Below are 14,462 nucleotides of genomic sequence, written 5' to 3' on the forward strand. Positions count from 1 at the left end.
AGGAGTAGACTCGATGGCAGTAGGGTTTTGTTTTGTTTTTTAAAATCTAAGGTTGTCCTAGAATGGTCATGGAGTGTGGCTACACAATGTTTTGTTAGAGATTACACCTTTGATCAATTTAACTAAGCACACAGTACAAAACTCACCATTAGACTGAAGGGGACAGAGAGGGGAAAGCATGCTGTCTACCTCTCAGAGTTTTATAGGCCAAAGGAGCTGTGTCTCTTACACTCCAAGAAAGAGAATGGACAGAAAGGAGAGCAAGATGGGCCCACCCCTGGGGACGAGAACTCCTAGCTGCAGCACAGAGAGAGAGGTTCCTCAATTTTGAAATGCTCTTTGCTTGCTCAGTTCGATTGTCCAAGCCTAAGGTGTGCTGGAGGAATGAGGTTAGCACCCAAAGTTGAAGAAGCGGAGCAGAGCTGTGGACACAGTGGGTCTGGAATGCAGGGCTGAGGGGTCTCCACCCCGAATCAGGAGAGCATAGCAAACGAGCGTAGCATAGCAAATGGTCTTGCCAGGCCATTGGCAAGACAGTCTCAGGGAACTCAAGACTATGCCCAAGCTTTGGGGGCTACAGTAAATGGTTCTGTGGGGTTCTTGGACTTGCTTGGTGCTCGTTATCCCTCCATTCTCTCCAATTTCTCTCATTTTTAATGGAAATGTCTTCTCTCGTCCCTGGTTCCATCACGGTACTTTGGAAACAGCTAATTTGCCATCTAGATTTCGCAGGTTCACAAACGAAGAGGTTTTACTGCAGGATAAATACACCTTAAGTCTCACCTATATTTCAGATAGAATTTTGGAATTATAGATTTAAGATTTGGGGGGTAATATAGTACGGCGAATGTGGTTAGCATGTGCTATAAATATATTAATTTTGAGGAAGGGGCAAACCATGGAGTTTACAGATTGATGTTCCCCCAAAATGGTGCGCTGTAAATCCTAACCCCATCAGTGGTAATAATCCCATTGGAAATGAGTTCTCTCTCATAAGACAATGAGCAGGGTTCGTTTAGGGCGAGTTCTAAACCAATCTCCTTTGATATATTAAAGGGGTGAAACAAGCAAGTGAGCAAGAAGAGGTGGGCGAGAGAGATACCAAGCCACATGGAGATCAGCAAGGGACCCGAAGCTGAAAAGACCAAGAACCTCCTTTGAGCCGGCACCCTGATTTTGGACTTCGGGACTCTGAAAATGTGAGAGAACAAGTTTGGCTGGTGCAAGTCACCCATGTGTGGTCTGTCTGTTATAGCAGCACTCAACACTCAGACACCTAAACAGGTAATGTTTAAACAGTGGTGGTACACTCTGTATTTATTAACATTGAAAAAACGTCTATTTTTAAACATATAATGTGAAAATACTGAGGTTTCTCCTCATTGATGACAACACATTTTCTTCTTCTTGAGCCATAAACCCTAACAGAACATAATCACTACAAGACTAAGTATGTAAATGTTCAGCACTTTCAACTTTCATGTACAACTTTTGAGCACCATTCACACCTGACAGTATGGCACTAGCAATAAGGCAGTCATATTTGTTCTCTCTTGACATAATCAAGCTGCTTTCCATTCCACAAACACAAATACTTTGTTTTATTTTGTATTCACTCTTGCACAGTATCAGAAGATGCTCCAAGCTGCAGTTCATTATTAATATCATTTCTTCTTTGTTCTCCTGCAGATTCAGAAGATTCATGTTTATGATGTTTAAAAGGAATGTTAAGAAACGTATTAAAATTTTGCTATCTCTCCATCCTCCATGTTCAATTTTAATATATTACTATAAATCCTTAAACGTTTATCAATTCTGTATACCATAGGACTAATTACAAAAAATGATACCAGAAACCAACCCCAAAGTTATCACTAACTATAAGAGTACATTAACAATAAAAACCACAGTAAAGGCTTAACCCTATAACGCATGAGTTTTTAATTTCAGAGAAAAATTATTTTTGTTTTATTCTTTACTTTCATAGTTATCAATATATATATATATATATTAATATATACATTTAATTTAAATGTTACGGAAACGTCACGGTCGGTGTTATAGGGTTAAACTACTTAGATGCAGTACCTGCTATCTAACTTATAGATGAAAATAAACTAGCATTTTCTTTAAAGCAGAGAGCTTATGAATGAATGCACAAGATTGTGTGTAGATCAACCAGCCTTGAACTTCCAGATGCTGCTATATGATATGACAAGAGCCCCATCAACCAAGAGTTATTATATACTATGACAAATTTGCTGGAACCATTGGGTTTTTATTAGAAATGAATCATTACTTAAATGTTAAGCAATGCTTTACAGAACACCATGTAGATTCCATTCTATTTAGCTAACCAACTCATTAAGAGTACTAGTATCACCACAGTGGTTTATACTACTGGCTCAATATCAGCTGTGGATATTAGTCTCACTGCCTCAGTGACCCCCAAACAAAGACAATCCATTGCCATACAGATAATTCTGACTCATAGCAACCCTGTCAGACAGAGTAGAACTGCCCATGGGGTTGCCAAGGCTGTAATCTTTACATAAGCCAACTGCCACATCTTTCTTCTACAGAGTGGCTGGTGAGTCCTCTCAATCACTTTTCACTAACAGCCAAGCACTTTAGCCACTGAGCCACCAGGGCTCATTATCTCAATTATCAACCTGAAATGCATTTTAATAAACACACAGTTCAAACCCATTTTACTGCAGTTTCTCAAAACTACATAGTTATATATAATTTTAAAATAAAAGTCTTAATGTTCAAATCTTGAAACAGTTTTTCTAAATAAAAAACTCACCTAGACCCATAACTTACCAGCTAAGAGATTTATAAATTGTAGCTAGGCTACTGCTAAATGGCAGGGTCACTAATTAGTAAATACAAGTGCTCATTATCTTTTGAATTCAATGTCTTTAGTGAGCAAATTCCCTTGGATTGCTTCCTTAGAGCACACGCTTAGACTTGGGCACTTAAGACTTCATCTGAAACTAATTATTAAAACAACACATAACAGAGCTAGAAATTCATCTCTGAGCTTCCTCAAGGCCTCACTTACACCTAAGCAACAAGCTTTGAAGACAACATATTTCAAAACTGTGGCCAACTGGGTTACAAGAAATCTTTGAAAATAATTCCCAAACTATATATGGGGCAAACAAAAAGCAGCAAAAGGCACTATCATTTTATTTCAATGGATACTCATTTTAGTATATCTTTCTCTACTGAAGTTCAAGTAATCTGACAAAATTACACTAGGCTCAAAACACAATTGTCAACTGTTAGAATGACATAAAATTTGCCCAACAGATTAAGGATTTTGTTTAAAATAAAGACCTCATTAAAGGGCTGAAGGATAGACCACAGGCCCAAACCATCTTCACAACAGGAGGAGGGAACCGGACTCAGCTGGAAAGGTGAGGAAGGAGATCCTACGTCTGAGAAGCCCTGGTTGGAATTTGCTCAAGTTTGACTGTAAAATCAATGGGTGTGGAGAGAAGAGCAGACTAGGAGACTGGTAGGAGTTTACATTTAAAAATATGGCCCTAGTTGCTCATCTTAGTACTGAAGTTAAGCCAAGTAACCTTGACTTTTTCCAACTTTAGAGTTAAAAAAGCATATAAAAGAGATCCGTGATATTTAAGTACTACTCTAGGAAAATAGTTGGTAGGTTAATTTTATCCCAGTAGTGTGGGGAAAAATTCCTCATGGCAAAGCTGGTAGCCAAATATGTCCCACACTCAACTACCGAATGTTCTGATGGGCTAACCAGGAAGTGTACCATAGATGAAAAAATACTCTTCCTCACCCACGAAGCTTCTATGGCAAATAAACCAAGAAAAGGTCAAGTTTTTCCTCCTCTGCAGTGAAAAGTGGTAATATTTGAATGTGACATATTGAAACAAATTACCATTGTATGAGACCTCTCATATTTCCTTTGCTCTTCTATGTAAAAAATTTAAACTCTATTTTGCTCCACAGATTACAATTAAAAGCAAATAATAAAATTGATTAAACAGCAACACAAAACTCTCCACATACCTGGCAAATCTGATGACAAGCTTGCTATTGGCGTGTGGTGGAAGGGTACTGAGTAGTCTGTTAGTGAAGGCGGAATAGTGGCAGGGTCAACCGGAGTCACACTGGGCACCCGCACAGAAGACGGCTGATACATGAGGACCCTGTTTTAAACAGCGTGGGGAATTACAAACAATCTGGCTGTTAGTTTGCAGGAGAGAAGGGCTGCACCTGGGCATTCTTTCAACACAACTACATGGTAGCTACTCACTACACAGTACAGTACTCCACTCTACTCTCTCTTTCTTAAGTCTTCATTTGAACATGAATGTGTCCTGGCTCTCAACAGCAGCTGTGACATAAGAGCAAGTCAGCATTAAAACATAATGTACAGTGCTGGAGCCACACACATTTTCATCCACGAAAAGAAATATATTTCACACATTTAACGAAGAAGCCTGATGGCACAGTGGTTCAGCGCCCAGCTGCAAACCAAACGGCTGGGGAACGAACCCTTGAGGCTTCCCCAGGTGAAGAGACCTGGCGGGTTGCTCCATAGAGGTGACAGCTTGTGAGGTCACTATGAGTTGCATAATGGACCCCAAAGCACCTACCATGCTTTTCTTAACATCTATGTAACCTGCGCGGATACTGGTCATTTTATCTGCAGGGCAATTCAAACGCAAGCTGTCCTTAGTTGCCATCAGACGGGTCTGAGTCACGGTGACCCCAAAGTGTGCAGGGCAGACCTGCTCCCGGGCTCTCAAGGCTATGATCTTTGGAAGCAGGTCCCGGGCCTGTCCTGAGGTACAGCTGCGTGTAGCAGTGGAATTCATCACCATCTGCCCCACTCGGGGATTTCAAAACTCAAAGTAGGGAATGTCTCTAAAATTTGATTTAAATCTAACCATTGCCAAACGAGAAGTTTCTCAAATCAAACTTGGATTCTAGTAATTATTAGCAATCTTTAGTAAAGCCAATGCTAAAGTCAACCAGCCGACCAACCTATGTTGGTGCAGCAGCAATCACAGCAGGAGGCCTACTCAAGACTTAATGTACACTATCAAAGGCGCTGGCTAGCAGTATGGAACCATCACCTACACTTCCAGGAAGGTCAAGTTCTGAGTAAACAAGATTCATTTCAGAGTTAGTACAAATACATAGTTTGTATGTATGTATGTACATTCAGGCTTAAAGAGAAAATTTCTTTTACAATCTTATTTATGCCACATTTTCTCTTTGCCTGGGATAGGTGACTATAACCTTGCTTACAAGAATAACATCTTGGATGTTTTTAAGAAACTAAACAAACCCGACTGCTGATGTTTGCCACGCTGCTAACAAAAGACAAGCACAGTCTAAAATACGGTACTAAGGTTAGCATGCCAGTCAACTGCTGCAAGCCTAGGGACAGAGGCACCGTTTCCCATCACTTGAAGGAGCCATTACAAAAGGTAACGAAGGTGAAACCTATAGGAAGCTTAAAAAATTAACGATCACAATGCCAAACAGGAATGACAATTTAGGACCGCTCGATATCCTTTGCCCTTGATTGAAACATGCTGTTACCGCTCAGATTATTAATTAAAAAGTAGCAATAATGGACTTTATCTAGCTGCCATTCTGCCCTACATTTTAAATTTGTGGAAGCCACCGAAGATGTAGAAAGCAAGCCATCACAAGAGAACATGTTGCCATGAGGTGGGCACTGATGTTAGAACCCACAGCCCTGTAACTGAACTCTTCAAGATGTGACAAAGCGGCACCCCTCTTCCTCTCTCTCAAAACACACACACACACACACACACACACATATATATAATTCAAAAGTTGTTTACTTTCATTTATGTATGACTCTTTAAGCTAAGCCATTGCAAAACAAAGTGACAACTTTTCATTTCCAGTGTACAAGAGGAGAAACCTTCCTGTCTTCCTATCCCCCACCCAGCCTTTCTTGTTTTCCTCACACTTCAGGGAATCTGGGCATCACTGACTAGTCTTAACTTGAGCACGTACTGATAAAAAGTCAACAGCAGAGCATTTCTTCCACCACTTGTAGAGGAATTGGATCAATGTACCAACACATCACCACAATAAACCAAATGCAAATCCACTGCTGTGGACCAAGTGGACCAGGCTGCCCCAAATGGTTTCCAAATCTGTTCATCTTTATGGCAGAACACTGTCATGCCTTCCTCACACAGAATGGCTAAGGGGTTATAACTGCCGACCTACTGGTTAGCAGTCAAGAGCTTAACCAGTGCACGTGGGCTCCAATGTCCCCATAGGAATGCGGAATTATCACCTATGTTCTGTCCTTACAAAATAAAAATCTGTCTTTAGTTAAGGAGTGGTTGTTTCTACAAAAACCACGTTGAATGCCACAGCGTTCAGAAAATACCAAAATCCCCTGGGATTTTAGGTTATGAAATCAAGGTCTATAACCTCAGCAAACATTTGAAAAAGTAAATGATTTTGTTGGTTAATTCCTACTATCTGAATTTTATAATGATTAACAGCAAGTTCAACTCTCTGTAATAGGGCTAAACTTAGTTGTTAATTGGACTGGATTGTGAAGTTCTATATTGGTAGATTTTTCTCTATCATATCTTCACAAGGAACACATTCAGATGAGAGAATTATTATAAAGCTCATGCAAAACAACGAATCTGGTGCTGCTTCATCATAGGATCACGATCACACACACAGATGTATGCCTGATATACGTGCACGCATTTAAGATTTGCTTAGCTTACGCCCACGGTACAATAACACAAAAATCAATGTGCTGGAATCCACCAGAAGCAGGTGTCCGGCAATCTATGTTGCGTTCTGCATCAAGAAAGCAGGGGCTGGGGCACCGCTGGCTCATACTTAGATCACAGGCTCATACTTAGACCACGGGCTCATACTCAGACGTCTGAAAATGCGCCCGGTCAGTAACTGCAGTGTTAAGCCACAGACCTAGGACTTTCTGCCTATGCTGACAGTGTGATCATAAAAACAGAAAAGAAAGCCAATTTCATACTTGGTGGCTTGTAATCAAGTGACATTTATATGTGGTTCCCAATTTCCTGTCTTTAGAATACCCTCTTAATAAAGACAGAGCAAGCATTCACTTGCCAGGGGGTGGAGCAGAACAGTATTAAAAATCTCTTGACTGTAAGAAAGCAAAACCAAAACATAAAGGGCTTTTGTCGAAGTCTAAGATGAATGCACAAGCTCCACAGCTATGTAACACGACGGTGGTCGTGACGGGCCATCGTGTCAGTCCCAATTCACAGGAACCCCAGGGGCATGGTATTCCCACGCGGTCATCTTTCAGGGAACAGATCGTCTGGATTTTTTTCTCCCAAAAGAGCTGCTGGGTGGGTTCAAAGCACCAACCTTCTGGTTAGTAGCCAAGCGTTTAAGCACTGTTTCCCTAGAGCTCCTTCACTTAATATCCTGTATGTGTACTACTAGTCCAGTATTAAAGCATTATTAACACAGATAAAAACTGGTGTCTTAGCTGTGTTCTTATTAATGATACTATTCTGCTAATCATGACAGCTTCACCTCGCTTGCATCACTCAGAAATAATAGCAAAAATACTTCCTTGAGAGACTATTTTGTGTTCCAAACAGACAGGTATTCTATGACTGTATTGAATATTATAATAAATGCTCAAAGGAAAGGGGCTGAAGAAGAGTCATCAAATTATTGACAGTAAAATGGTTTTTACTTTCTTCCTAATGCTTAAGAATTATTTTTACTAAGTAAAAAGTAGCTGTTCACATCATACATGTGGCCTATAGATAATGGTCTCCTGGTTAATCGTGCTCTATTCTTTCATATTCGCTTACAGTCACTGGCCCAGAACTCCTATATGACACTTCCACAGCAGAGGGAACCCTAACAATTCTAGAAGAGATTCAAAAAAGAATGACAAGGTGTGGTAGTTACACAATCTGGTGTCAATTTGGGACTTGAGAGGATTAAGAATGAAGGGGTGGGTCTATCTCTCTCTGTCGCTTTACTGACAAGACACATGGCACTACGCTGATAAGACTCAGTGCCCTGGGAACTGGAGGAGCCAAGTGGAGCCCCTGCCAGTGTTGAGATGCTTACAATGCCACTGGATCCACATGACTTCCCAACCAATGGCCTGGGATCTTCCTGCATTCGGCATCGTTGCATGTGTTTTGTGAGTCTGAAGAGGACTTTACAGACTGCTATTGGACATATGGGCTAATATTCGACTTATGGACTTGATCTGGATGGGGCTGGGATGTTTTCTCAATGTTCAATTGCTCTTAGATATAAACCTCTTCCTTATACACATGAGCATTTCCATGAATTTGTTTCTCTAGTCTAACCGGACTAACACACAGGGACAAAGTCACAAAAGCATTAAGAGTTAGTTAGAAGGGACCACAGCAGTGAAATAACCAAAAGCATGAGTTTCTAGTATGAAAACATCCACTCTACCTCTTAGTAGTCAGAAAGCTGCAATTTTAAAGTTTCACATGTATCTTCCCTCCACTGTCCTAACAAAGAGTAAACTTAACTCAGTCACTGACTCCTTTTCCCCAGGTTAAGCATCCACAACCCTTGAATCCATTCACGTCCTGGGCTATGGCTTTCATGTTCACCACTGCTCTTCTCCCCAATTCCCTCAGGCTACAACCATTTACTACCCTTCTCTTTAAGATCAGCAATGACTATGATGTTCTACATGAGAGCCAGGGCGCACCAAATGCAACCGATCCTGGACACCATGCTACTTCGATTCATGCTGCTGCTGCGCAAGTGAATATAAGTGTGGAACCCTTACATTAAGTCATTCACTGAATGCTGAGGTTTTAAGATGACCAGATGTTTTATTAATACGATCCCCAATATTTAAGTACCCGTGATAAACCTTACATGGTAACAGTGTATGCCATTTTAACACGTAAAATGAATGATTTAAAAGTACTGAATTCAGAATTTTCATCTATGAGCCTGTTTCTTTTTTTCTTTTCCTTCCTTCTTTCTTGAGCCTGTTTCTTAAGGGTTTTGTCCTTGCATAGGTGCTGTATAAATCTACTTCAAGGAACGAGCTGGCCTGTTACAGTTTACAGACCACCACACCCAATCTGACAGTGTGTCTTCATGGGGCATCTGGAGAAACCCCGCTCCTTCTTGCACGTTTTTAAAATCTTACCTCAGGCAAACTACCTACTTTCAAATACTCAGGCCCTTTAGTAATGGCTTTTGCCAGCTGAATCCTGAGGAACACATTCTAGAATGCATTGATTTGTCCATATTCTCGTCTGAAGAAGGCAGGATCCATTTTTACTGCCAAACTACCAGGTGTGAGACAAAGGCTAAGCCCCTTTCATTACCCAACGTAGGCAGCTGGTTCGTTACGCAGTAAGCGGTGTGCCAGAATGAGGCTTCCACACTTGTTCGATTCTGCGATCCATCACACTATGCTTCCTCAGTGAGATACCAAACTTACTCCTTACAAAGGAGTTCCACAAAATGGCAAAAGTTTCAAGTGTGAAACACATAGACATGAGAAAGACCTCAAATTCTCATTCCCCAACGATGGAAATAGTTTCTTTGTTGAATTTGCTTTTCTGTAAACATGATGCTTATTTGAAAATATTTCAAAAGGCAAATGAACATCTATGGCTATCTCAAGTCTCAAAAAGACATTTCCAGAATCTATCCCAAGAAGGGCTATTGCCGTGTAAGCACCAGTAGTGAACTATAAAGGAACACACCCTTTGGTCGGGCTGCTTGGTGTTTCTGACATAAAGATGCACTTCCTTTTGGCAGGAGGCTCGTCTTCATCAGAAGAGCTTTCTATGGTTAGGTCAATCACATCCACTTTCTTCCTGCTTGTGTCATTGGCTACAGCCACTGCACAAGGCTTACTGAGAACGCTTGAGGCTGGTTGGAGAGGGAACAAAAAGGAGAAAAATGAAAACAAGGTTCAAGTCCAAGTATGATCAGACAGTTCACCAAAAGCCAGACCTTCAAAAAGATTTCACTTCACTAGGCAAAATGAAAAGAAAAAAGAAATCCAAGCTTCATACCTAAATTAGACATGTAGAGCTTTTCTTGGCCACTCTCTATGAGTCACCTAGGCTCTCAATGACGAAAGTCTCCCCACTGTAGGCCAAGCCACCATTTCAGAGAAGCACATTACTACACACAAAGCAGCAGCATCGAAGTCACCCAACTTCCCCCAAAGACAAAGGAAACTGTGGTTGTTTCCATCTTAAGTAACAAATGTAGGGGAATAATTAATATTCGTATATATCCTTTTTTCCTTCTCACTCTGAATATGTATTAGTATTACATTATTAGAACTTCAAATATACTCAGACCAAAACTGAAAGCCAATAGACTGTGAGGCAAACATAATCTAAGTTTATCTGTGGATTCAATGATCCTACATGCCCTGATTCCTCTCTCTGCAGACGAAGAACCTAGGCAAGCAGGGCTTTGAACGCACTCTTCAGGGCTCAGTGATGGTTCATGAAGCAAAACTGGTGATTCCAAATTCATCCAACGTTTTTCACGTGCCAGAAAAATTGCAGTTCAAGAGATCTGTAGCCTTTACAGGGGGCCCTTGTTTTTTGCAGCCCAGACAGAGATCCCTTGTTTTCTGAGGAGGAGATTAAGTTTCTACCTGGGCATCAACCCAGGGATTTTCCCATTCCAGTTATCATTCCTGAACATTCCCATCTTACAAATTTAAGTCTGTTTCCATTTTGCTGTGCTGGCCGTGACTAAACTAGCTCAAAGCCCTGCAGGAAATCACTGCAATAGTCGAGTTCCTTCACAGAGAGAAGTACAAGGAAACACTTAATTTCTTGGCAAGTAACCTGCAAGCACCCCAATACTCCCTGAAATGACAAGAGCCATCAAACCACAGCTCCACCTGGGGTTCCCCCAACACATACTCTAAAAACAATTCTGAAAGATGGTGCAGTGTCATTTGTCACTTTCAATTTTGTAACAATCACCATGTTAAGATAACCTGGGGTGATCATTTCACTTGCTTCAGCTATTAAATATGTATTACAAAAAGGCCAATTGTAAGGTGGTAGAGACGTTATGAACATATTTCTAAAGGAAAGGAAAAAGTTCACTTCGAGAAAACTACATCTGTAACCGATGACCAACAGACAAAGGAGCACAGTGCCAGATGGAGCTGTGGAATCAAGCAAATGGCAAAAACTCGGCTGAGCAAGCCCCTCTAGGCTACTGCTGTGCCATACGTACTTTCTATTTTTGTACATGGTTGGCTAGACACTTTCATAGCCTCTTTCTTCGGTCTCATTGGACACCAGGAACCATCTTCTTGAAATTTGATTTCATCCACATCTGAACAGTCATTGAGAATTTCCATAAAAAGCCTGTAAATCAATTAGGAAGTATATTAATGTAATAAAAGGCTTTGTTCATAGGTGAAATGTCAAAGGAATATACATTACTCTAGAGAGAAAAAATAGTGCCATTGAAATTACACTATATATTACAATACTTCACACTTTATAACAAATGTGATCTACTTCCCATACCAAGGTTTTAGATTTCCTTGGGAAATTGGAAAAAAAAAAAAAGGTGGGGGGAGGTGGCAACTAACCCAGGGACAAGGGAACAACAAGCAATCTAAAATTGATGGAGAAAAAGGCATAGGATGCCTGGTGGGGCTTAATCTAGGGCAATGTAACCGAAAAGAATTATTGAAACCCAAATGAAGGCTGAACATGATCGTGGGACAAGAGGAAAGTAAAAGGAAATAGAGAACTAGGAGGAAAAGGATACTGTATACAGGTCTAGATACAGGCATGTACTAAGTAAATATGTTTATATATAATGATAGGGAAATAGATCTATGTGATAAGTTTAGTATTAAGGTAGTAGATGGACATTGGGCCTCTACTCAATGCAAGAGCACCATGACCTAATAATCTGGCATTCTGTGATGCTCACCTTCCAGACATAATCACTGAAGACAAAATAGGTATATAAGCAAATACAGTTAAGAAAGCAGATGGTGCCCAACTATCAAAAGATCTGGGGTCTTACATGCTTGAAGGTAAACAAGCGGCCATCTAGCTGAGAAGCAACAAAGCCCACATGAAGCAGCACATCAGCCTGTGTGGTCATGAGGTGTCGAAGGGATCAGGTGTCAGACATCAATGACCCAGAACATAAAATCTTATCAATGTGAAGGGGGGTCGGGGGTAGCAGAGTGGAAACCTAAAGCCCAACTGTAGACAACTGAACATTCCCTTACAGAAAGGACACAAGGAAGAGATGTGTCAGTCAGGGCACAGTAAAGCACTAATGAAACATACAACTTTCCTCTAGTTCTTTAATGCTTCCCACCCCCCACCCCATCATGACCTCAATTCTACCTTACAAATCTTGACTAGACCAGAGCACATACACTGCTACAGATAAGAGCGCACAACACAGGGAATCTAGGACAGACAAACCCCTCAGGATCAAGGATGAGAATAGAGATACCAGGAGGGGAAGGGGAAGGTGGGGAATGATGTAGCTTGCAAATCACAATGATCTACATATAACCCCTCCCTAGGGAGATGGACAGCAGAAAGGTGGGTGATGGGAAAAAGCAGTTGGTATAAGACATAAGAGGCGGGGGATGAGGAGCTGATATCAAGAGCTCAAATAGAAAGAAAATGTGTTGAAAATAATGATGGCAACATATGGACAATTGTGTTGGAAACTGGATGTATGGTGGTAAGAGCTGTAAGAATCTCCAATAAGATGATTAAAAAAAGGGGTGGTGGTGTTACTTACTGAATACCACCCCCAAAACAAAACACCAGCAAACATAAAGGTTCCTAAGCACAAAACTATTAAAAAACTTTAATATCCAAAAAGAAAGATCAAGGGGTAGAGTTAGGAGGAGAAATAAGAACTCTTGAACAGCATTATAATCACACAACTTGATCTACATCGAGCACATCACGACAACAATGACATCAAGTTAGATCATCTTACATCTGGAATTACCACTAGATAGAATTCAATGGTAATACTAATGCAAATAATAAAATAAATTTGGATTTCAGGAAATACACTTATAGGTAACAAAAAGATCTAAAGAAAACCAAGCATCTTTGACAGTCCTTAGAAATTACTATTAATAAGATCCCCAGTTTGGGAGCTTGCATTTAATCGTAGCCCTAATCTACAAACAATTAGTTAAGACATAGTTCCACTCGATCATTGCCCACATTAAGAGATCATTGAAGAGATGGGTGCTATAGCAAAGTTTGGTGAAGAAGTCAGATGGTGCCCAGCTGTCAGAAAGAATAGCACCCGAAGTCTTAAATGCTTATCTAAAAACAAGCAGCCAAAACAAGCGAGGCATCAACTAAATCCATATGGAAGAACATCAGCCTGTGTGATCCACAGATTGTAAATAATAATATTCAAATTCAATGGTGGGAATGGTATCTAAGTTTAACTCCCCAACACAAGGTTTGCTATAGCTGACAGTGTGAGTTCAAAACCCATTTTCAGGCTCCCCATGTGGATTACGAACGCCTCCAGTGATGGCCCTCTGTCCACAGTACAGGGCTGCGAATAGCCTTGCTATCGGTCAGGGAGCACTGTAAAGTCGGTTATGGCAAATACAGCTGGGTTAAAATGTAACACCTCATCTATTGATCTACATTTTAAAGTTGTATCAGTTTTCACATTTTCTTCTTTCGTTTTGTTGGGCGTTTTCCTGTTGTTTTGTCATGGTGGCTGGGTTGTTGTTTCTTGTTTTGTATGGCTTTCTGTCTGTGAAATCCAGGATAGGTAAATACAGAGAGACCGTAACTGGATTATTAACTACCTAGGGTCCCCCCCAAAATTTTTTAACCTAAGGTCATGGCAGAGGATGATGGAGGAAAATGGGAAGCTAACAATGAGTATAAGAAGAAGCTAAATATTCTGGAATTGATTGTGATGATTGTATATTTCTTCTGAATATGACTGAACTATTGGGTTGTATGTATGTGAATTATATAATAAAGTTATTAAAAATGATAGCTGTAACAAATTTTAAAACATGTACAATGGAAACATTAACATGTTATATATGGATATATTACATCACACTAAAAAACTCAAACTCACTGCCATCGAGTCAATGCTGGCTCATAGCATCCCTACGGGGCAGGGTTGAACTGCCCTTTGAGTTTCTCAGATTCTAAGTGTTTATAGGATTAGAAAGCCCTTTTTCCCAAGGAGCGGATGGTGGTTTCAAACTGCTGACCTTCCAGAATGCAGCCTGAGGTAGGTTACTGTGCTAACCTGGCCGATAAACACATGTGGGATTAACTGAAGGGAGGAGAGATAATGGCTCGGTGAGCCTCGCCTTTCTTGTCTCTTGCTCTTTGACCATCAGACCAGTGTGTGGCTGCCTT

At 40.6% G+C, this 14,462-nt stretch overlaps 1 protein-coding gene across 7 annotated transcripts in view; it reads right to left on the reverse strand.

The window, feature by feature from the left end:
- PIAS2 (protein inhibitor of activated STAT 2) overlaps nucleotides 1-14,462 on the reverse strand; it is a 62,115-nt gene that overhangs the window by 10,544 nt on the left and 37,109 nt on the right. For 6 of the 7 annotated variants that reach the window (XM_045296112.1, XM_045296111.1, XM_004702969.2 and 3 more), the window contains 3 exons: nucleotides 11,290-11,423; nucleotides 9,780-9,948; nucleotides 4,051-4,190 (listed from right to left, as the gene is read on the reverse strand). In XM_045296112.1, coding sequence (XP_045152047.1) covers nucleotides 4,051-4,190; nucleotides 9,780-9,948; nucleotides 11,290-11,423 — 443 coding nt within the window. Of the gene's footprint in view, nucleotides 1-1,285; nucleotides 1,684-4,050; nucleotides 4,191-9,779; nucleotides 9,949-11,289; nucleotides 11,424-14,462 lie in introns of those variants that run through there. The other variant, XM_004702970.2, reaches the window with a different exon arrangement.

Source organism: Echinops telfairi, unplaced genomic scaffold (assembly GCF_000313985.2).
Source record: "Echinops telfairi isolate 266 unplaced genomic scaffold, ASM31398v2 ScPeMD7_7400;HRSCAF=8409, whole genome shotgun sequence".
Lineage (NCBI taxonomy): Eukaryota > Metazoa > Chordata > Mammalia > Afrosoricida > Tenrecidae > Echinops > Echinops telfairi.